This window comes from Rattus norvegicus, chromosome 3 (assembly GCF_021556685.1).
Source record: "Rattus norvegicus strain SHRSP/BbbUtx chromosome 3, alternate assembly SHRSP_T2T, whole genome shotgun sequence".
NCBI classification, from domain to species: domain Eukaryota; kingdom Metazoa; phylum Chordata; class Mammalia; order Rodentia; family Muridae; genus Rattus; species Rattus norvegicus.
Window position 1 is genome coordinate 39273377 of NC_141536.1, and position 25452 is coordinate 39298828.

The following is a 25452-nucleotide window of genomic DNA, read 5'->3' on the forward strand; positions in this document are numbered from 1 at the left end:
GAGAAGCTAAGGCAGGACGGTGTTAGACTTTCTTAGTCTTGGGAAAGGGTAGATTGTAGCATGTTAAGATTCTCAATTGGCCTGGAGTGAGTAATGTTATCTTTGCTAGTATCTTGTTAAGACTGGTCAAAGTAAAGGATGTAATCTCTGGATTTACCACAACTGAGAGTGAGTCCTGCGGGGTGTGTGTGTGTGTGTGTGTGTGTGTGTGTGTGTGTGTGTGTGTGTGTGTGTGTGTTGATGAGAACAGCATTGAACTGTTACTTCACTTCAGTCTAAACAGTCTATTCTAGTTTCAAATACGGCACCAGATTAGGCATGTGTTGCCTCCTCTTCATGGTCCTCCCTTGAATTGTGCACTCTCTTGTAGTCAGATTCTTGCTACTTATTCTCTTTTATTTCATGTCAACTGTTCAAAGTCAATAATTCTCCCTACACTGGTAAATAGATTGAGGTTGAAATTTAGATTTAATTTTTCAAAATGAAAAAGTAAAAAAATGGATACACTCAATTTACTATATCAAATTATGTTTATATTTATTTTATACATAACTTGTTTTATTTAATATGTGACATTGAATTAAAAAATAAAATCTTTCAATCTGTACTGATTATTGCACTTTACCTAATGTACCATCTTTTCTCTTGAAAATGGGTGACAGAATCACAAAATAGGTACGCCAAGGTCTAAAGCCCAATTATTATTTTTAAGTGACAGCCGAAAATGAGACAGATGGCTGATTCTTTTGAACATTCTAATAACAACAAAGCTTCTAATTAAAGTAAGAGGTATCTCAGAATGTTCCCAACTTGTTTGGAGAACTAAATTAATCTGGATAGCTCTGACATACAATTTTCTTCATCATAAAACAAAGACCAATAATGTGTATTGAATCTCATCATGGGGCCCATTTTCCCATTTCATCTCACTATATTGACAGCCCTATATACTAAATTGTGTCAGAAAGGAAAGAAATCAATGGGGCTAGCAGCTATGGAGCTTGTAATTTCTTTACCTCAGTTTCCCCTCTATAACAAGTTAGAATTTTAGCATCTGTTTTTTGAGACTCAATAAATTGAAATCAGTGTGGGTTATATAATATTTCTGGAAGAAAAGTATTTTTAATGATGCTTTTACTTTTATGTGTGCTCTTATGAGTGTAATTTTCTTTTCCAGTTTTGTGCTAATAATCTTAGAAAAGCACCAGCGAATTATGCCCATTTCTCAACAGTCCCTACAAATTATAGGGAAGCTAGTGGCTTCCATTAAAACTCTATTTATGTCAGGAAACCACCATCAGACTGTTGATACTCTGAAAAGAGCCTTGAAAACACAGTGGCATTAAGATGCACACCATGTATTTCAAACTAAATGTATTTGATTTGATTAGTTGGCCAAGACCCAGTCAGTGTTCTGTCAGCAGATCCAGAGTAAAACAAAGAGGCTATAATTAATAAAATTAATTCCAGATATAGAAACTTGAGGCATGAGGTGACACTTTGATCATAACATTTCCTCTGATCTAAGCAGAATGCAGAGACAGTAATTGCTCTTAGTTTCAAGACACGTGATTGGATCAGGGATGATTATTTTCTTCTCAGGGTTGCTGATGGCTATGCTTGCTGCCAAGTTTGCTACACAGCGGTCAGGTAGCTGCTGAGAAAGGATAAGATTTCAACTATTATTTCATTCTTATGTTCTTAGAAAATTCTCCAGTGACATTCGAGAACATATCCTTCTTTATCATTTTAGCAGTATGAAACTTTCGGTGGCCAGCCTTCTTTACCAGAACTAAAGTGCTGTCAGTTCCTATGAATTTCATCCCCTAAGTACAATTTTCTTCTCTCTGGATAGCTGTGCTTTCAGCCATTGTCTTTTAGTCCATTTTCTCACCTGAATTTATCAAATATTTTTCAATATACAGCAGCCTAAGTGATCTCTATAAAACACTCTCACATTGTTGTGAAGCCTTTGAAAGACTATCTGTTGGCCCTGACAGTGTGGAACAAAACATGATTTCGGGTGATAAGTACAATTTCTCTTCTGTATGTAGTAGCAAACAAATATTTGCCTTACTGAAGTTTTGCTGCATTCATAGAAAGTGGAAAAGTCACAACTTTTACAATACAGGTAGTTTTAGATAAGACAACTTTAGTTCTGATTATAAATATGAACATTTTGATATTACTAATAGCCACTATTCATTGACGACCTCTTTAAGGGAAGTCTGGAGAACATGACAACTTTTTAGGACAAAGTAAATTGTAGGATCTTACTGTCTAAAGTCACTCTGAGGGCTTGATTGTCATGGGGGAATATGATACCAGGTAAAAAAACAGTGTGCAGAAGGACATTTACATGCATAAAAGGTATAGTTGAGGTGACATAGAAAAAGCCCCAAATGGTATCCATAATTTATTTATTTACATCCCAAACTGCCTACTCCAAGTCCCGCTCCTCAAACAGTCCTTCTCCTCAACCCCTTCCTCTTCTCCTCTGAGAGGGTGGTCCCTAATTGTATCCCCAACCTTGGCATATCAAGTCTCTGAAGGATTGAACACATCCTCTCCCACTGAGACCAGACAGGGTAGCCTTGTTGTGGAATGGATACCACAGTCAAGCTACACCTTTAGGGTAGAGCCTACCCACTTCATATTTTGGGAGACAGAGATGGAGACTGAACTGCATGTCTTTTACATGTGTGCCAGCCTGTGTATGCTATTTGGTTGGCAGCTAAGTCTCTGAGAGTACCCAGGGTCCAGGTTAGTTGACACTGTTGGTCTTACTGTGAGATTCTCATCCCTTTCAGGGCTTTCGATTCTTCTCCCAACTCTTCCATAAGGGTACCCGAACTCCATCCAATGTTTGGCTGTGAGTATGTGTATCTGTTTCAGTGAGCTGTTTAATAGATACTCTCAGAGGACAGTTATGCTAGGTTCCTATCTGTAATCATTACACAGTATCATTAATAGTGTCAAGGATTGGTCTTTGCCCATGGGATGGGTCTCATTTTGGGACAGTTATTGTTTACTCATTCCTTCAGTGTCTGCTCTATCTTTGTTCCTGCATTTCTTTTAAGCAGGACAAATTTTGGGTTGACATTTTGTGGAAGGGTTGGTGTCCTTATCTCTCCACTGGGGTTCTTGCCTGATTACAGGAAATGGCCTCTTCAGACTCTACACTGTCACTATTAGGCATCTTGGTTAATGTCAGCTGCCTTGTTTCCTGAGAGACTCCTCCACCCCGGGCAGAGGGAATCTCCAGGAAGTCCCAGAGCTCTGGCATTCATTATAGTAATTTGGCTTTCAGTGCTTAGAAATACCATGACCACAAATTAGTACATGTGTCAAAAATAGCAGCAAAATTCCTTAATTTAATCAAATTGCACTATAATTCTTTGTAGAAGAATAAGGTGAGAATGAAAACAACATAAACTGCGGGGTATCTTTAAGTAAAGGAAAAGCAGAAATCATAAAATAGAAATATGAAAATGAAAACAACCAGTACTAGGTAGAGCTCCAAAGCTGAACTTTATTACTGTGAAATAGATTCCACTTCTGTCTGGTATGTTCCTGTTTCTCTCAAAATACAGTTCATGCCTCTTTGTCTGATGGCAATGAGGGTATTTCTCTATTAAGATTCTAGCACAGCCTAGATTTGATGACTCATCCTAATCCTGAGTACAGAGGAGCAGAGACAGGGAAATGTGTGAGTTCTAAGCCATCCTGATCTACATAATGAGTTCCAACATAGTTAGGGCTGTAGAAAGGGTCTAGTATAATCTTATAAGACTGATGAACTTGAATCTCCTTAAACATCTTTGTAAAATACGCATTAAACATGGACAAAGTAAAGCTGATTAAAATAAGACTATGACAGCCTATGAATAACTGAGGGTTCTTAGGGAACCAGTGAGGGGCGATACACTTCTTTAGGTAGACAGGCTTCACCTAATCCAGTGAGCTTGGTGACTACAAGAGCAAATTATAAGAAAGTAACAGAAAACTTTCTATCTTTAACTTTTCTTTGTTTTTTGTTCTTTTGTTTAAATTTTTCTTTGTAACTTTATGGCTTTTGTTTAACATTTAAAATAATTTTTAAAACCTTAAAAACTAAATACTGTCATGTAGTACTATGAGATAACTGATAACGTGCATGATATTTAAGTGACTTGATTTTACTTTCCTCATATATTTATGTATTTATATATAATATATAGAAAGATATTTAGATTTTCTTCTGGTGTTATTAAATTGTACAGAACTATTCAATTATTTGTAGTTACACCAGAAAGCATAACTCTATACCCATTGCTATGTCTGTTCTTCACTACTCTTGCCTGATGAGATTCCTTCATTACATATGGATGAAATTGTATTTATGCTTATTCTTTTTACTTCATAAGCATTATATTTAATTAAAGACTCTCCATGCCATCTATGTTGTCACAGGTGGCAGTATTTTTATCATTTTAATGGTTTAATAGCACTGTATTGAAAATATGAACTACATGTTCTTTGCCAACTTCCCACATCATGGAGATATAGGTTATTTCCACGTCTTTGATATCATAGCATTGCAATAAAATCCCTTGAGTTATGGTTTCAGTCATTAAAAGTGATTAAATAATTCTGTTAATGAATTAAAGTGATCAATTTTTTTTCTAAATTGCTTGAAAGAATGTCTGTGGTAATATTTCAGTTTTTGTTTTTGTGAATCCCAGTGCCTCGGTCATATTTACAGCTAATGAGGTGGCGAATTTAAATTGGATAAGAGGACTTCACACTAGCGAAAGGTCTTAACATTAGTAAACATCTTACATAGAAAAGCTGTGAGATGTTGAGGTCACTTAATTTTTCTTAGTCATGGCTTCTATGGCTTACCTTCCCTAGTTTTAGATTTTAGCAGTTCGAAGGTATCATGTACCCAATATGGCTAGCTAAGCCTCCTTTGCCATCAGTGCTTAGTCCTAGAATAGTATGTCTCTTACAATCGAAGAGCCAACCGACACGGTTTGTAACAAAGTTTATATTTTGTGTTGACTATTCTGAATGCATAAGGTCAAGTGTGTACCATGATAATACCATACAGAAATATTTTCTATTTCTAGAATGCAATTTACTTGGAATAATGAAACACACATAATTCTCAATTAATAATATGGATTCTTTCAATTAACAATATGGAGTTAAGACTATACCCTGTCCTTTTGTGTCTAAATACTTTATATAAAGAACATTGAACAATATTCCATAGTGTAGATATAACAGAGTTACTGTTTCCATTACATTCCTTAAACTTATGAACAAAAACTTGACAGTGGATTTCCCATGCCTGGTACTGTGATTTTGATTAGCATATGATTCTTTAGGAAAGCATTGTCAGCCCAAATGTCATAAATTCAGTTTGTACATACATATGTATACACACACACATACACAACACACACACAAACACACACACACACATACAAATAAACATTCCATATGTATGTACTAAACATATATATGTATAATATATATATGCACATATTACTATGTAAATAAAAATAATTCTTTAAGACTTTTATGTTACATCCTTAGTATTATATTTTACCTCCCTTCTTCTCTCTGTGTTGACCTCAAGCCCCTGGGATGCCTATGAACTACAACAATGACAGTAAGATAAGATATACCTAGAAATATAATAATGGTACACATATGTTGGAGATATCCAAAAGCTATCTGGTTGTACTTAATGTCCACTCGGTAAGAAATGCCTGGGGCTGGAAAGCTGGTTCAGCTATTAAAGGCTAGGTTTAAAACCAAAACTATAATATATGCCTGGTACTGAAATCTTAGGCAAATACCAGAGGAGTAGTCTTAGAGGAGAACCTACTATGGCCACTTTAGTGAACCAAAATAATTCCTAACTGTAATACAGATAATTATTCTTAAACCCATAGATCAGTGTAACTCTCACTTATCTTCAAAAGATATTATTTTTGGAAAAGATAGAGACCATTGTAGAAAACCAAAAAATTATTAAAATGCACAAACACCAACAATAATAGTATGTCCGGTCCCAATGAATATATCCAAAATGTATACCCTGCACCCAAAGTTCAAGACACATAACAGCACAACAGAAGTGACTGTAGAAAGACCATAAGGTCTAGAAAAACCAGGAAAACTGCCATGAGGGTCTGTCTGCTAGAAACGATAGGGAAGGTAGATTCCTGATACCTTATCTCTATAGTTGCGTAGAAGCCTAAAGAGGGAAAGCATCCGTAGGCATGTAAATGTGGAGGCGGGAATATTGCATCTTGGCAAACAACTGCACACAAATGGGTGGAGAGTAAGAATTAGCATTCCCTAGGGATGAAGCCCCTGCATAGTAATTGGCCCTAAAATTGTATACATATAAACAACATTAAATGAACTCACAGAGTTGTATTTTTACATTTATGGATTTAAACATGTGACAGTAGCAATTAAAGAAAAAGAGGCCATAAATTTGAAAGAGGAGTGGGAGGGAGTAGAGCAGCGTTTTTCAATCTTCCTAATGCTTTTGGCCCTTTAATACAGTTCTTCATGTGGTGCCCACAACCATAAAACTATTTTGCTGCTACTTCATAACTATAATTTTGCTCCCTTTCTGAATTGTAATATTAATATCTGCTATCAGAATATCTGATATGTGTACCCTATGAAAGAGTCATTTCACGCTAAAAAGTTTATGCTGACAAGTAACTCCTTCCTATAGGAGGAGTTAGAGAAAGCATTGAGGGAGCTGAAGGGGTTCGAAACCCTGTAAGAACAACAATACCAGCCAACCAGAGCTCCCAGGGACTAAATCACGATCCAAAGAGTACACATGGACAGACCCATGGCTCCAGTTTCATATGTAGCAGAGGATAGCCATGTTGGGCACCAAAGGGAGGAGAAGCCCTTGGTCCTGCCAAGGCTGGAACACCCAATATACGGGAATGTCAGGGTGGAGAGGTGGGAAGGGGTGGGTGGTTGGTTGGGGGAAAGTGGATAACATTTGAAATGTAAATAAAAATATCCAATAAAAATAAATAAATATAAGGTAGCATAGAACGTTTTCTATTTGTATAATTAGCCTTCATATCAGCACATTTTTATTTATTGAGCTATATTCATTGTGGGATTCTTCACCTTTAACATGCTACATTTATTGGATATTTTAAATTAATTAATTAATTTATTCACTTTAAATCCTGATTGAACACAACACCTGCTGTAATGGCTATTCTGGTTGTCAACTTTACTATATCTGGAATGAACTACAATCCAGAATTGGAGGGCACTCCTGTCATCTAGATTTTGAAGCTGGAAGACACAAGTTTTTAACCTGGATCTAGGCATACAGATCTTGAAGTATAGTGACGATGAAAAGCTTAGGCCCAGGCAAAGTAGTACACAGCTTTAATCCCAGGAGACTGAGGCAAGGGGATATTTGAGTTCAAGTTCAGCCTGAGGCAAAGCAAGCCCCAGGTCCAGGTATGGTGGTAAACACCTTTAATCTAGGCCATACCTTCTGCTAGAGACATACATAAAGACACTGGAAGAAGGAAGATTCACTCTTCTTTGCCTGCTTGCATTTACTTCCCAGCACATTTGTTAGAACCCACTTCCACAGAAGACCAGCAGAAACAACTAGCCTCGTGGGACTGAGCAACTACTAGGTTCTTGGACTTCCCATCCACAGCTGCCCATTATTGGGTTAGTTGAATTACAGACTGTAAGTCTCAAAATAAGACTAATTCCCTCAAAATAGAGAGACAGTAAATAGACAGTTCTGTGACTCTAGAGAACCCTGACTAATATACCTGTACCTCTCTCCTCCCAGTCTCTTACAAATCCCTTAACCATTAACCTTTCCCCTTTTACTCCGAGAAGGTACCACCTACCCTGGGACTTCCAGTTGCAGTATTTCTAAGTGCATCCTCTCCCACTGAGCTCCAAACAGGTAGTCTAGTTACTCATTGGGAAGGGTATCCAATGACAGGCAACTGATGACAGAAATAGCATCTGCTCTAATTCTTAGGGGACCCACATAAAGACCAAGCTGCACATCTGTAAATGTGTAGAGTGCCTGGATCCATCACGTACATACTCCTTGCTTTGTTGTTCAGTCTCTGTTATCACCCATGGGCCCAGGTTAGTTGACTCTGTGGGTCTTCTTATTGTGTCTATGGCCCCTTCAGTTCACTCAATTCTATCCCCCAGTCTTCCACAAAACTCCCTGAGTGATGGCTGATGTTTCACTGTGGGTCTCTGTATCTGTTTTTATCTGCTGCTGGATGAAGCCTCTCAGGAGACAGTTAAGCTAGGCTCCAGACTGCAAGCATAGCAGAATATCATTAATAGTATCAGGGATTGGCTCTCTTATGTGGGATGTGTCTCAAGTTGGGCCAGTCATTCATTGGCCATTCACTGCTCCAGCTTTATTGCACTATGCATCTCATAGGTCACACAAATTTGGGGTTGAAGGTTTTGTGTGTGGGTGATTGTCCACATCTCTCCTCTAGAAGTCCCACCTGGCTACAGGATCTGACCACTTCAATCTTCATATCTCCAAGTCTCAGCTATGGGTTACCCTTCAAGTCTCCCACGAGTCCCAAGTCTCCAGCTAGACCAAAGATGCCCCCATAGGTGGTTATTCACTCCAACATCTCCTCTCCTCACATCATATCCTCATTCCTGTTCCCCTCCTCATCCCCTCATTTAAGTATCATTACTATATAAAACAAATAGTTTCTAATAAGAAACGAATCTGAAATTCCTTCACTGAGATTTACACTTCTAAGGTGCATCTTCTTCTTAAACAAAGATTTTTCACCATCGCCTTGAAAACTTCACCAGTGTCCTTTACTATGTTGTTTTAAGTAAAATGATGCTGCTTTTCATATTCCTCTAGAAAAGGTTGGATTAATGGTTAATGGAATTTAATGTGTTCATATATTTTATTATCAGTTGGTTTTGTTTGTTATCTTATTAAAACAGTATCATTAATTTTTATAACATAGAAATTATAAAATATATGAAAATCTAATTAGATAAAAACAAATTATCTAATTATAAAAATTCAATTAGCAATTATAAACCAACCTACAATTTTTGGGGGGGTGTTAGGAAATTAAACAAAACATATATTCAACAATGTATGCAAAAGTAATGATACTTAAATGAAATTTTGATTCTTTAGTTTTCCACTCTCTCAAAGAATTCATCAAATCTAGAAGGTAAAGAAAATGTCACTGCATACAAAATTAAACAAAGTATTGGAAACAAAATTAAAAATTCTACAGAATCTACAAAAATGTAGTTTCCAATTATGAATGATGAAAAATGATTGAATGAAGTAACTGTGTATATATATGATACAAAAAATCTTCCTTTATAAATTACTACTTGTCTATAATGAGTCCTAAGTTAAGATCAGACCAGACCTCTTAATTTAGATTATTCCAGATTATTTAATTCTCTGACCGCCTATCTCTGTCACCGTTACACAGTTAAGTACTATTTTGCTTTGAATTATTATGTAGGCTTTAACTAATAGGTATTTTAACATATTAAAAATCTTAACCCCGTTTTCAGGGGTAAATGATACTATTATAAGATTTCTCAAGGATGGATATGATAAAATTCTCCAAATGTTAGTAGGGCAAATGTTGAAGAATTTTACCTCTTGACAGAAGAGTTCTACATTAGTGGAATGCTTGCAGACGGGTCATTTTTCATTTAACAGCTTGAGAGAACATCTATGCTACTTTTAGAGTTCGCGGCATTTTAGCATCAACTCATAGAAAGTTTGATTCTCATTTTCTTTAGGATAAGGCCAACTTTAAGGAACTCACTCTGTCTCAGGTCTCATGTACTCTTTGCTTTACCATTTCTTAGAATTTTGGCTTCAAAATGTATTGTATTTTTTTATATAAAAGTGAGATACATTAAAGACATCCTGAAAAAGACGAGAAGCCAACATGTTTAGAAAACCTCACATAGTTTAAGCTTAGTCTCTAGATTCTGTCTTGCCCGAAAATTAAACTCATTCATAAGACTTGTACATACACGTTACAACTGATCATTTATTTTACTTCAAAGTATATGTGTTAAAGGAACACATATTTGTGATTATTACTGTGATGTGCTATTTTCACACTTAGAAAATAAAATCTCCCAGAAAACTGTTCTCTGGAAATTATAGAGATTTTTCACTTGGCTTCTAAAAATAGTATAATGGCAAAATTAGAATAAAACTCCCCTGACCTTTTCCTGCAAAGCACAGAACCAGAACAACTGCTGAATTGCAAATGTTTATTCAGCTCTGTTCTGAGCCTGCAAGCAAACAGAGTGTGGTTGAACCTCTGCCAAAGGAGATGTTAAAAAGTAGCTACAGTCAGTGACTGGAAAATATGTGGCAGTCTCTATAAAAAGGAAGAGTCACGAGCTCGGCGAAAGCAAGTTTTAAACTGTCAGGTGGAAACAGATGTGGTACACTGTATGAGGAAACAGATTTAGTGATATGAGGGACAGGAGTTTCATCAAAATAATAAATTTGGTATGGGTCGACAGTTGGCATGCATACAAAATGTCATATTAGTTTAATTAGAATATGGTTTAATAGCTAATTCTAGGTTAATTCACTCTAATAATCATCTATACATCTATATCTACTTACATAGGACTTCATACTTGACTAAGGAAGATACGATGTTTTCATCTAATGTGACATATATTACTTATCCTGTTGCATATAACCTATTTTTATATTTTGCTTGCTTCTCTAACCAATTTAAGAAGCTTTTCTATAGATGTTTCTGGGTCAAGTTTGGAATTCATAGCAACCACAAATTATTTTAAGTATGTAGGAAAATGAATCAGGTTTGAAATCTTATAGATGTTTATTCTATTAATAACTAAGTTCCCTGCAGTTTCGCTCATGACTATTGAATGCTGGTATTAAAGTAGGCTATTGATAAGTAGATAGAAATCACTGTAAGAGTTCCCCTCACGACTATCACTTAACTTCATTGTTTCCTCCCTCCTTTTTACTTTTCCTTCTGGAGAATGGAGCATCCTATCCTGGCAAAACATTGGAACAAGATAGATAATGTAGCTAAGGTCTCCTGTAGGGAGTTTCTTTGCTTCCTTCCTTCCACCCTTCCTTCCTTTCTTTGTTTTTTTCTTTCTTTCCATTTGTTTGCATGGTGTGTGTGTGTGTGTGTGTGTGTGTGTGTGTGTGTGTGTGTGTGTGTCTGTGTGTGTGTCTGTGTGTGTGTCTGTGTGTGTGTCTGTGTGTGTGTGTATGTATGTGCACGTGTACGTGTGTACATGATACAGCATAGCTATGGGGATTGGAGGAAGCTCACAAGAGTAAGCTTTTTCCTTCTAATATGTAGGTTTCAGGGCTGGAACTCAGGTAGTCCAGCTTGGCTGAAGGTGCTTTATTTGAGTCAACTCACTAACCCTAAAGAATCTGTGATGTGTCTACTGCGACAGGAAGTTACAAAATGCAAGCGGTACCTTTAATTTAAATGCAGGGTATTATGCTTTTACTTACATATTTTCACACTGGTGTACCCTTTGCTCACATAGTCAATGAGGACTATGGTGTATAAAACTGCATACCTGACACTAAATTTACAATGAACAAATGCAGTTTGAAAGAGTTGATTTTAAACTTCATTCCTGCAGCACTGGCAAACAAGGACTGGAAAAATGCTTCACAGAAAGTCGATGCTCTATAAATGAAGGTTATTATTTATAATGTCAAGTCATTTCTGGTTTCCTATACATGCAGGCATATGCAAGTGAAGCAATTTAACATATTTTAAAGCTACAAAGCTAAAATATAAAACTGGCAATGATGTAGTAGAGTTAAATGTATTTAATTTATGCTTTGGATTTGAGGAATTGTTGACAGAGATGAATGAAGATATTCCAGTGTCTGACAGAAGCATGAATGAAGGGAAAACAATCTTTCTACCCACTGAAAATTTGTGACTCAGGAGAGATATGTTTGTATATATGATTATCTTCATAGTTTACATGCAGAAAAAGAATAATTCTTTGCAGGAATGGAGGAATCACACATTATATTATATAAACTACTTCTGATATGTTCTCTGTATTTTACTAAGTATTAGCAAATATTTTTGTTAAGATTATTAACTTATGGAGGTATTTTACAGTATCTGGAAGATATGCTAGAAATATTTTATTTGTTAATTTCTGTGAGACTTGTAGTGTTAGGCATGACACTATTTGGGGGATAACTGTGAAAATGGAATTAATTTGGGCATTTAATTATACTGAGTGTAATGTTTGAAAATTTGGACTTGTGTTTTGTTTCAGGAAATATTTTTAAAGTCCTTCACTCCATAAAATATGTTGGCCCAAAATATTAGTTGTTAATGTCACCTAAAAGACACTCTTTTGTGTTTTGTGGGGGGTTTTGTGGGGTTTTTTCCTTGCTACATTTGTTATCTTTTTCTTTTTAAACTAATCTTTTTTTTTCTATCAGTCTTCTACAGGTCATTCTTCCACAGTAACTCCATTATGCTGTTGCTACACAGTGAAAATATTTTGGAAACTAAATCTTGTCTTTTTAGGAAAAGAACAATGGCAAACCTGATTTATTTTGATTCTATAATTGACCATGCAAGGAAGCACATTATAATACAGTTTACAAGGAGAAAGCCAAAAATAGACAAGCCGAGAAGAGAGCATTTCCACTGTGAAATTTAGGGAATGATAATTAGATGAAAGTAGATTTGGCATTTGGCAATGCTTCCTTAGGAACTAAGCCTGAGAGGCTGGAAGTGGGGCCTTGTCAGTGTCTCAGGGAAACTAACTATACCAAAGGGAAAGAGCTGCGCTTCAGAGATGTTTCAGTTCTTCATGGATAGGCAGGAGTGTAGAAGGGACTGATTTGTCGTAAGTGATAATATATGCTTCCTCAGACCCCAGGGTATGGTAGGCCCCATTGTATAGCTCAGATCTCCAGAGAATAACAAGAGTAGAAGGAATTTAATTTGTTTTGAGTTGATTCAGAGAGATGAGTTGATTACTAGAAAATACATAAATTGTGTCTAAACTGATCTTTAGGTTAGGGGGAACTCCAAAGAGTGTAATGAATAATTTCTTCCAATGACCTGTTCTTTATTATTTAGTAATTAATATGGCAGATCCATTGATTACACATGCTTGCATACATATATGCATAAACATACTTATGTTCTGAAGAGCTTGGGAACGAGATATATTAGTACTGCCCATATTTTACAATAACTAAGATTCATGTGTTTTAAATAATGAATGATTGGTCTTATAGGAACAATCTCCAATTTATCATGTACATTTCTGTCCTTGTTCAATATTGTGTATGTTCAGGACGTGCTACCTGCACATAACATACTTTTCAATTGACCTGAGGATTCACCCTTAAATTCTGTTCTGGAAAGTAGACACTCATTTTGTTGATTTTTTTTTTTTTACTTTTGTGTTGAGATTTAAAAAAAAACTTAAGTGGACTTTAACTATACATTGCGAAGTTACTTGTGTAGTTTTATTCCCTTGTAAACATAATTAGGTTTTTCTGCATTAATTTTTTTAAAATCTCTGACCTCACTTAACAAACTGGTATCTAAAAACACATGGCAAAGTCACCTGTTTGTACAGAATAGAGCATAGATAGTATCAAATTGAATGTACGCTTGTAACTCCTCTCTAAAAGTCCACTTTGGTAGAGTATCTTGTGCTTCATACAAATTCCATCTGTTTGAATGTTGCAGTTTCTAGAAGTAATTTGTTTATACTTAATGACTTTGCAGTCTATCTCAGGAGAGCCAATAACCACAGTGTTATTAAACGGTGAAGAACACAGTGTGTTTTTATATTACAAGCAGGAGTTACAATATCTGAGCTCCTTCGGAAAGTTTATACTTTAAATTTGTGTTCGGTTAGGACCTGAATAGAGGACAAGAAGAGAATGCTGAGTAATCCCAACACTTATTATTCTCAGGGCCATGAGGGAAATTCTGGAAGTAATTTAGGGAAGTAAGAACAATAGACATTATTCAATAATCTTCAAAGCAATATGCAAGGTAGGTTGGGAGTTATTTTGTGACATGTTCTGAATGAGCTTTTAGCTGATACATTTATAACTGTTGATTTAAAGAAAAGATAGACAATAAGGACTTAAGAAGGAAAAATAACGCTTTTGGGTAAATTTTTCAATTTGTATATTTGTCTGTATATGGAAGTGAAACGTGTATTTATATAGCCTGTATTTGGAGTTACTCCCTGAAAAAAATCACTGTGTATTATGTAAGCAATTTACATGCATTTCTTAATGTACTTAATCCTCACACTATCCCTTTGGAGGGAAACTTCAACTTAATAAATAACAAAATTGAAGATTCAAAAAGGCTTAATAGCTTTTTTTTTCTTCAAGGTTACCCATTAATTAATGACTGAGCTGAGAGCCAATGTTTGATATTACATGGGTCTGGCATCAAAATGATTTATCCATTGTGCAAGTGGCCTCTAGGGCTGATGTGACCCGCTTCTTTAGGTACTTGAGTGTCAGCCGTATCTATCCTACAAATTCTCTCTTCAAAACATTGTAGCTATAACTTAAAGTGGGTTTTTTTTTACTTACTAGCTTGAATGTATAATGACTTACCTAATCAATGAACCAATTTGTCTACACACATTTATATGACAGAGATACTGAGATACCTATGATAAGATTCCATCTCTCTGTGACTATATAGACTACACAAGACATGAAGTCATTGATGTGTGGTTTGCCTCCCACCTCGACCTCTGGACTTAGTTCTGTGATAATTCTTTGCTTCCGGTATCTTCCAAAATCCAGTAATTTCCTAGAAATACATATTTAGTTCCTTGAACTAAATACATACATGTTTCCTTAAAACTCACTTCAGAGTTTTCACCCCATCAGGATGGTGTAGAAAATTATTATGCTGCATAGCTCAGTGCCAGGTCCCCTGTCAAGTATACTGCATGTGATTAATGCTATTAATGTTATCTTAACAACAACAACAACAATAAAAACAACAACAACAAAAAAATGATCATTTTAGCCAGAGGAGTTAAACTAATAACGTGTATTGTGGTTGAGTGATGATTATGTTTTAATTGTTAAAAATGTACTGACATATTTGGTTTATCATATATTTTTCCTATGGCATAAAATTAATGGTTACATTACATAAATATCTAGTATTTACTAACATGTTATTTTTAATTTACAAGCAGTTACTCATAAAATCATCTTGATGGCTTCATGAGTTAAGGTATAAGGTATAAAAAACCAATAATATTTTAGTTTTTAATGATTATAAAAACTGAGAATCAACACAGCAAGGACAGGGAACTTTCAAAAGTTATACAACTTAGATGCTGGTACTGGGATTGCCCATAGGGTTTGCGGTAAGTGTTATTACTTTCCAGATCTGTATAAAGGACCTGGTTTTCACATAGAAATGATAATTTTCCTTATGCTTCACTTTGGTCTTTGTCATATCCAATTTTGTGCCCTTGATAACTTAAAGTGGTTTAAAACTTAAAATTTCAAACTGAATTCTCTGCTGGCAAAGGTAAAGTCAGGTTTTTTTTTCCCCACAGTGTTTCCTAGGGTATATCAAGGACACTCCAGGACACACCCCATTGCCAGGAGTAGGTGACCAATAAGAAACTCTGTGTTTTTGTCTTTAAAACTATATTTTAATTACATTACTCATATATCCACCTTTTAATTTTTCCTCAACCTTTTCATTCTACATGGGCTTCATGGATGGAGAGCCTCAGTGTGAATATGTGGTTTTTATTAAAAAGACTTTCAGTAAGTGAATGAGTAAATCTACCAAAATTTCATATCAATAATACCAAGAAAACTGTGCAACACTTTAGTTTTTCTTTTTCTGTTCCACTCATCTTTTCTCATCCTTCTGTACTTGGCTGTAAGAACACATAAGGACATCCAAACCCACACACACCATACATAGCTCTACAATCTAGTCTCACCTTGGGATCCGACTAATTTTAATCTAAGTGTGGATAATGATGAAGAAGTTTATAAAGATAAATAAAATAACAGAAAAACACACATGGTGTCCATTCATTGCCTTGAATAATGGACCAAGATGTGCTTGAGAACCCTTTTCATTTTAAAAAATCTATCCCGAACTAGCATCTTACAAAATAAAGTGCAAACTTTAATTGAAGAACTTTAATGTAGTTATAATTACGTTTTCTAAGAATATGCATTGCATTACAGCATCTTTCCTTCTAGAATGCTCCATCTTTTTCATTATTTTTTTTTTACTCAGACTATTTAAAACTGAACCACGCTTATTTCATGACCGAAGATACCAGCTGAATTAACATACTTGCAGGTGAATACCATCATTGAAAGGGTACTATGTGATTGCACCTCTCAGCTGGCGAGATAACTGTTTGCATGTTTTAACCAGATTCCAGACTGGAACAAATGTGGTGAAAATCAACACGCGTTCATCCCTGTGGAAACTGGCAAAGCAGCAGATGCTGCTGCTGGAAATAGCTGGGACTTCTGCATCTTTGGATGAAAAACATCTTGTGAAAAAAAAGTGTTCCATGCATCGATTCAGAGATTAAAAAGTGTATATGTTATTATTTAATATGGTTTATTCCTGTAGAATCATAAATTTAGAACTATAAATGCAAAGCAGATGACCTCTGTGGTATTTCCTATAGCCAATCCTTTACCCTAGCCCAAGGTCACGTCTTCAACCTAATTCAGCATTCATTCGAATAACAGGTCTGAGAGCTTTTGAGGTGAAAATGGCAAAACTTGGTATTATTACAGGTCCTTAATTAAACTGTCAGACTATGACGAACTCAGTAATTGTCCACCGTTTCTAGTGGCAGAGAGAGGGCCTGCATATGTCACAAACAGTTGTCAGGATGTGCTTAAAAATGGCATAACCATATGACTTAGTATAAGAGTTACTGTGGAGGTGAAGAACAGAGAGTAAGGGGTCATAAAGAACAATCAACCATACTGGTGACTATTTTATCAACATGCCCTCGGCCAAAGATATATAAGCAAGCAAACAAGAGTGAATCTATAATAGAAGTGGTCATCCCTCAGATATGAGTGTTTAATCTGACTGTTAGAAATGATTGCACAAAGGTCCTGGCTCCAATTTACTTTAAGATTTCTTTTATTTACTTATTTATTTATTTATCTAAATTATTTGATTTATTTACATTTCAGTCTTCCCCAGCCCCACGCCCCACTGTTTTTCATTCATTCCCTGTCCCCCCTTTGCCTCTGAGATAGTGTTCCTCCCCCAGTCCCCTCCCTTCCCTGGAGCCTCAAATCTCTTCTCAATTAACAATAGTGTTTTCCAAATCTAAGGATAAACTTGCACAGCTCCCACAGATTCAAAATACTGATGTCCTGAGCATTTGCTTTGACATATAGTTCTACTGACCCTGGCTTGTGGTAAAAAAGTAGAGTAAGAAAGTTGGTTGAGTAAGAAAGTTGGTTGAGTAAGAAAGTTGGTTGAGTAAGAAAGTTGGTTGAGTAAGAAAGTTGGTTGAGTAAGAAAGTTGGTTGAGTAAGAAAGTTGGTTGAGTAAGAAAGTTGGTTGAGTAAGAAAGTTGGTTGAGTAAGAAAGTTGGTTGAGTAAGAAAGTTGGTTGAGTAAGAAAGTTGGTTGAGTAAGAAAGTTGGTTGAGTAAGAAAGTTGGTTGAGTAAGAAAGTTGGTTGAGTAAGAAAGTTGGTTGAGTAAGAAAGTTGGTTGAGTAAGAAAGTTGGTTGAGTAAGAAAGTTGGTTGAGTAAGAAAGTTGGTTGAGTAAGAAAGTTGGTTGAGTAAGAAAGTTGGTTGAGTAAGAAAGTTGGTTGAGTAAGAAAGTTGGTTGAGTAAGAAAGTTGGTTGAGTAAGAAAGTTGGTTGAGTAAGAAAGTTGGTTGAGTAAGAAAGTTGGTTGAGTAAGAAAGTTGGTTTGTTTCAAATTAAAATGGGAAATTAGGGGAAGTACCACTATTTTCATTCAATATCATTAATGAAAAATACACTGACAGTTTTGTTTCATCGAAATTAGGCAGAAAGGTTTTGTAACTTTTTACAGAATAGCTTCTTCTTAGGAGGGGATTAAAGACTATATCAGTATTATTTGCTGTGTTATTTTAAATAGAGAATAGTTATTCTTCTAGGTATTTTATCTTCAAATTTCTGAAATAATAGCAAGTAAATATATCAGGGGATTCCTTTTTAAATTCTAGGATAAAATGACAATCCAATATTTTCACACAAATTATTTCAGAAGGCATTGTAATTACATTTTGGAATACAAAATGATGTTACTTCTATTAGTGTGTGTAAAGCTAGAAGTTACTTTTGAACTGATGTAATTAGTTTGACATGTGAGTATGGAGAGGGATGCTCTTCACATAATATTTATTGCAACTTGTAATTTTGCCACTGTCAGGCACATAAGTATCATTTCAATATTAGAGTGATGACTGGATTTAGACTCTTAACTGAAACATAAAATGTGGAGTCTGGAGGGAAGGAGGGAAGGAAAAAAGGAGGGAGGGAGGGAGAAAGAGGATAGAGAATGAGAGAGAGAAGAGATACTGACACTTTATCTGCAGCTTATTAAATGTGTTTCCCCATAAGTTCACACTTTATTCCTCTGAGCCCTGGGTTACTAATCTTCAGAATCATCAGAGCATATCTCCCTAACCGGATTGTATAGAGGATAATAATGAGCACCAAGGATACACAGCACAGTGTCTACCATGGCATGGAAAATTTTAACCCTTTATCAGAGATGACATGTAAGGACGATGAAGTGTCTTGTGATTCGTTGCTGATAATGTTCACTGGGTAAGATTTTGGAGGGATTCAATGAAAGACTTAACTTTTCTTCAACATGGCTTTTTAAATGACAGTATTTTACACCTGATTCTCTGTGACTGTTGTGTGTGATTACTTTTCAGGTAACAGAAGGGCACAATGTTCTTTTATTCAAACTCCGCTGGGCTTTAAAACAACAGAAATCACCTGTGTGGTGTGGATCATTGACAAAAAAGCAGGATGGACATTGCTCATTAGATAATACACAGTTCTTAAGGGAGAATTGCCTTTACATTTTAATAGCAGAGAAGTTTGATAAGAAAAATGGAGGAAAACAATTCTTTTGTTTCTCATGGAAAATAATATTCATATAGGGGTGAAATTTGATGTATGATTTTTTAAATTGCAACTTTATTTTCAAATGGTGAATATTCAGAAATGTACTGATCAGATAATAACAATGTAAATAATGTAAATAAATTATATTTGAAGAGACCAAAATTGTGTATATCAGAGTACCATGAGATGCAACATAATATCTAGGTGGCATGATTTTATATCTGAAATCCAGCATTACTTTCAGAAATCCTGAGAGCAGAAACGTAAAATGATCTTTTCAAGGACCAAAGTAGCTAATTTACCATAAAATTTTCACAATTTTAACCAAAGTTCATTCTGACTTTATAGATCTGAAAGGCAGGGTGACTAACTATCATCCAAACATAGAAATGTCTCTCTCTCTCTCTCTCTCTCTCTCTCTCTCTCTCTCTCTCTCTCTCTTTCTCTCTCTCTCTCTCGTTAATTTAACAAGTGCTTTCGAGAGAAATCTTTGGTGTTCCTTTCTCCTCTTGCTTGTCACTAAATGAAGAAGAAAATTTTCAACTTTGTCTATTGAAAGGCAACTCCATGATTTGTTATGTTTCCATAGATGACTTTTATTTCTTGTTTGCAGCAAGAAACTTTTGGTGTGCATTCATACTTTGAATTATTGGAAGCTATTCTCAAATTCGTTATTGCATTATCTTTCTACACTCTCATACAGGTTGGGTTCAAACCCAGATGTATATGATCTATCACATTGCTTCTTAAATGATATAGTTATGATCATACAATTTCTCCTCTAGCTTCCTCCTATAGACAAGTGTTCTGCTGTTCTTCTGTGTAAGTTCTAGATTTGATTTGTGGATAATGAACTATGAATCATGGGATTCTGAACATTTCCAGCACCTTGTCTGTTTCTGTGGAATGAGCATATATATATATATATATATATATATATATATATATATATATATATATATATATATGCACTACAGCTCTAATACAGCTCTAATGGAGTTCTAATACTCTAGTACTGTGTGGTCTACTTATATGAATCCGTGAGCAGAATGGACTCCTACTAATTTTTTTTTGCTTCCACTGTGCATAATTCATCAAAAGGTTTCTCTCTGCTTGCAGGGATGACTTGTCAAGCTCGAACATCATACACCGAAGATGAAGTTCTTTGGGGTCATCGTTTTTTCCCTGTAATTTCTTTAGAAGAAGGATTCTTTAAAGTCGATTACTCCCAGTTCCATGCAACCTTTGAAGTCCCCACCCCTCCGTACAGTGTGAAAGAGCAGGAAGAAATGCTTCTCATGTCTTCCCCTTTAATAGCACCAGCCATAACCAACAGCAAAGAAAGACACAATTCTGTGGAGTGCTTAGATGGACTAGATGACATTAGCACAAAACTTCCATCGAAGCTGCAGAAAATTACGGGGAGAGAAGACTTTCCCAAAAAACTCCTGAGGATGAGTTCTACAACTTCAGAAAAAGCCTATAGTTTGGGTGATTTGCCCATGAAACTCCAACGAATAAGTTCGGTTCCTGGCAACTCTGAAGAAAAACTGGTATCTAAAACCACCAAGATGTTATCAGATCCCATGAGCCAGTCTGTGGCCGATTTGCCACCGAAGCTTCAAAAGATGGCTGGAGGACCTACCAGGATGGAAGGGAATCTTCCAGCCAAACTAAGAAAAATGAACTCTGACCGCTTCACATAGCAAAACACCCCATTATGCATTATTTCATGTTTTGATTTAGTTTTAGTCCAATATTTGGCTGATAAGATAATCCTCCCCGGGAAATCTGAGAGGTCTATCCCAGTCTGGCAAATTCATCAGAGGACTCTTCATTGAAGTGTTGTTACTGTGTTGAACATGAGTTACAAAGGGAGGACATCATAAGAAAGCTAATAGTTGGCATGTATTATCACATCAAGCATGCAATAATGTGCAAATTTTGCATTTAGTTTTCTGGCATGATTTATATATGGCATATTTATATTGAATATTCTGGAAAAATATATAAATATATATTTGAAGTGGAGATATTCTCCCCATAATTTCTAATATATGTATTAAGCCAAACATGAGTGGATAGCTTTCAGGGCACTAAAATAATATACATGCATACATACATACATGCATATGCACAGACACATACACACACATACTCATATATATAAAACATACCCATACAAACATATATATCTAATAAAAATTGTGATGTTTTGTTCAAATTTGTATTTCTCGTGCATGTTTACTTTATTAGACTAGGAAGGCTGCTGGCATTGATTATGAATACCAAATATTTTAGCCTTAAATTATTTGTTATTTAAAAATCTGATTTAATGTTTTCTGCTGTTGAGGTCAAGGAATCTTTCAACTGTATTTTATCATGAAAGGGTAGCAGATTTGTGGTGTTTTTGACACCATAGTGACATCATTATTATGCATTTAATTTGTAAATTTTAGAGTGTACCAGTACATGGCACACATCACTGAACTTTTCTTATGATTTTTAGAAGTCACTAGAACTTGGGTGGGGGCGGGGTGAATAAGAGTTATTTAACTCATCAATTCTGAAACTCACTAATATCTAGAAGTTGGTTTTGTACTCCAATAAAAATATGAGCTCTGAACAAATGCTGAATCATTGGAACTGTCAGTAGCCAGGTTATTGTGACTATGTCAGAGTCTGTGTGAAACTGACAGGGTAAATGGTGCCTGTGTCAAAATGAGTTGGTTGAAAATGTTTTCTTCTTTTTCTGGAACTTTTGTCATCCATAAAGACTCGTAGGTATTTCAGGAGACATAACAGCACAATGAAACAGATGATAAATACTTGTGCTGGAAATGTGTACGTATGCCTAACAGAGACTTTTATGCTGCTCTCCTGTTTATGGCATTTGTTGTGAAAGGACAGATTATTTTCCTGGTCTGGGGAACCTATCCCAGGTCTGTCACTCATAATTTAGCACAGACCTGAGAGAAATTAAAATCAAACGAATTGACAATGTTTGTACACTCAGGATCTTTTTGATTTTGTTTAGGTGTTGAACAATTCTTTTACTGTTGCCTTGAATCCCTGACATCCAGAATAATTTTAGCAGTACTACCTTTCAACCCCCAACATCTGGCTGTTATCAAACTTGATCAGTAGTATATCTTTAACACAATGCTTTAGAATAAAAAGGGTGGTTTTTTTTTTTGAAAGTGCACAAGTACTTCTTTGTGTACTAACATAGATTTTCCTATACATTTTTGACGGTATTTATAATCCACCTTGGCCCGGAATTAACCCACTTCTCATTAATATATAGATCACTGATGGTTGGTTTGAGCACACAGCATTCCTAATTGTTTAATGATCCTGCGATAATTTTATTAGAGGCAAATTATTACATCTACAGTATATCATCCATTATATCTTCTGGCTACCTCTGTATCAACCAAATTCTGTAGGTGCAAACACATAACAGGGAATAACTACTGGAAAAATGGTCAACATTAGCATCCATCCACTGTGAATCGAGCAGTTGTCCTACCCCTTGATCACCAAATGTTCTTATTTGCTAGACGGAGGTGATGATTAACAGACAGAAAAGGGGGACTAGTGGGGAAAGTATATTTAGCAGTGGAGGAAGCTGCATAGATCATTTAGTCCAACACCTTAAAACTATACAGAGCCATACTATTCTTTGGAGAGTCATTTTAACTTGTTTTTGGTATTGTGAAAAACCAAAAGCAAACTCTCTGAATTTATTCATTTAACAAAATTTTTGCATGCCTTCTTTGACCTAGGCATTGTTTTCTAGTGTAGTTCCTGGGGATTTAGACATGTACAATGTATCAGCAAGAGAGTGTAGGGAGAGAGAATGAGAGAGAGAGGGAGAGAGGAGGGAGGGAGAGAGGGAGAGAGAGAGAGAGAGAGAGAGAGAGAGAGAGAGAGAGAGAGAGAGAGAGAGAGGAGGGAGGGAGAGAGGGAGAGAAAGAGAGAGAGAGAGAGAGAGAGAGAGAGAGAGAGAGAGAGAGAGAGAGAATGAGAATCCAGTAGTCAACATTTCAACTAGGAGAATGAAAACAAGGTAGCAATGGAAAAGGGTATAGGATGATATGTATTCAGAAAGTGATACTTAGGGAGTTGGTTGACATTAGAAGTGAAAACTCAATGATGAAAAAGAGCCAGTGTTGCCAAAAATCAATTCAAGTGAACAGTACACTTTTACCTTTTCCGCATACGTGTGGGAACAGTATGATTTCTGCATGTACTTGCAGTTTAACCCCTATTTCTAGGTTGATCATAGGATCCAGTCTGCCCAGGAAAATTGAAGTTTATACTTGTTGTACTTGTGTAATTATTAGTAGCCCTCTCTTTGAATCCTATTATGTCCTGGTTTGGATGATATATGGTAAAGTTTTGTTGACACTAACAAAATTATTGAGTCTAATATATTTGGAAAAAATAAAGAATTGCTTTACTTCTCTTTCCTTGATTTTCTTTCTTTTTTATTTTTTGTTCACAGACCATTTTGAGAAAATTCATTTCAATGTCACTTGCTTTTAGCCTCAAGAGCTTCTTAGAAGAGTTTAATCAACACACGTGCCTTAGGTTCCAAATTTATGTGATATATTGAAAGCATAAAATAAAGAATAAACCCCACTATTTCCATTTTAAAAAGTTGTAAGAGTCGTAATCAAAAGAACTGAACATGAATGTATATCAATCGTCAGATAGTGGCCATGTGTGTCAATATCTATACCACTTGCTTAATGGCTATTAGGAATGAAAATTGTGAATAATTTGACATGATTGTGCTCCTGTCACTTTACAGCTAGCTCTCACTATTATAAACTATCTCATTCTATTTATCAAAATGTTGACAAAACATAACAATTTTGGAAATGCTTATCTTTAACTTCAACACTTATTCACTGTAGCACTATAGTCATATAATTGTAAAGATGAGTAAAATTAACTGAGGATATTTTATCATAGGTTTCTTTCATTAATCATATGATATTCCAAATATAATTCTTACAAGGCTTTATTTTGTATCAGAAGTATTCTCTTAGCTCAGTACCTAAAAGCCCTATTCAATGGAAAGAAAGGATTTATCTAGTGCATGATTTCTATTGGATGTATATTTCGCACAACTGACTCCTTGTCTTTGTATCTGCAACATTTCTGGTTTTTTTCTATTTTTTTTTACTATGAAGAAAGTACAGTTTGATTTCAGAGTATGTAATCTGCGTTCCATTTCACAATTTATTATTTAATTATATATTAAAGTAGTGTGAAGTGTGAAACATTTTCTAACAGTCAGTCTATAATGATTTCAATGTACAGAGCTGTTAGGATTAAAATCATAGAAACTCATGAACTTAGTACAAAGAATTTTAATTCTAAAAACTTTAAAATTTTCGATCACCAATGGGCTTAATTTTCAAACTATCACCATTATTTCTTGACTTTTCTGCTGTTATTGAACTATACACTTTCATAAACTACATGAGTTTTTAAAATGTACTCTGCTCATAAAATACAACCCTAACCTCAGTTTTCCCTGCCTCTCCTTCCAACCTCCACCCCACCTCCTCTCTCCCCTAGACCCATTCCTCCTGTCAGAAGCAGCACACTTCCTGTTGATATCAACTCATCAATGCATAGCAAGACACAATAAGACTAGGCACAAACCCTTGATATCAGGACTGGTTAAATCTTTCCAGTAGGAATAAGAAGGTCTCATGCGCAGGTGAAAGTATCAGAAATATCCCCACTGTTAGGAGACCCTCAAAATCACCAAGCAGAAGACCTAATATAGAGCCATGCAGGCTCATTGGCTTCTGCTTTAGGCTCCGTGAGCCTCTATGAGCCCTGCTTAGGTGATTCTGTGGGCGGTGTTTTTCTGATGTCCTTCATTTCCCTCTGACTCTTCCAATTCTTCCTTCCTGTCTTCCATGGGATTGAGCAAGCTACAAGGGGAAGAACCCATATCAATAATTTATGACTCATTTCCTAAAAGACTGATTTGATCCACCACAAGATCCTGCTGGTAAATTGTTTATTGTACCCTTTTACTGATGAGATATTTCAACATGAACCTTCTACTTCTAATTAATAATTCTTTTTCTCAAGATGTGATTGGGAGAAGCTTCAAGAACAACTTATTCCATTATTAACCATTTCTAAAATCTATGGTAAGTAAAGCATGAAAAGTGAGCTTTTATTTATT

The 25452-nt window shown here is 35.6% G+C and overlaps 1 protein-coding gene across 2 annotated transcripts in view; it reads left to right on the top strand.

The window, feature by feature from the left end:
- Positions 1 to 23703, top strand: part of Kcnj3 (potassium inwardly-rectifying channel, subfamily J, member 3) — a 163478-nt gene extending 139775 nt beyond the window's left edge. Inside the window, exon 2 of one of the 2 annotated variants that reach the window (XM_087653998.1) lies at positions 20352 to 23703. In XM_087653998.1, coding sequence (XP_087510124.1) covers positions 20352 to 20357 — 6 coding nt within the window. In that variant the 3' untranslated portion in view covers positions 20358 to 23703. 2 annotated transcript variants of the gene reach the window in all.
- The last annotated feature ends 1749 nt before the right edge of the window (positions 23704 to 25452 follow it).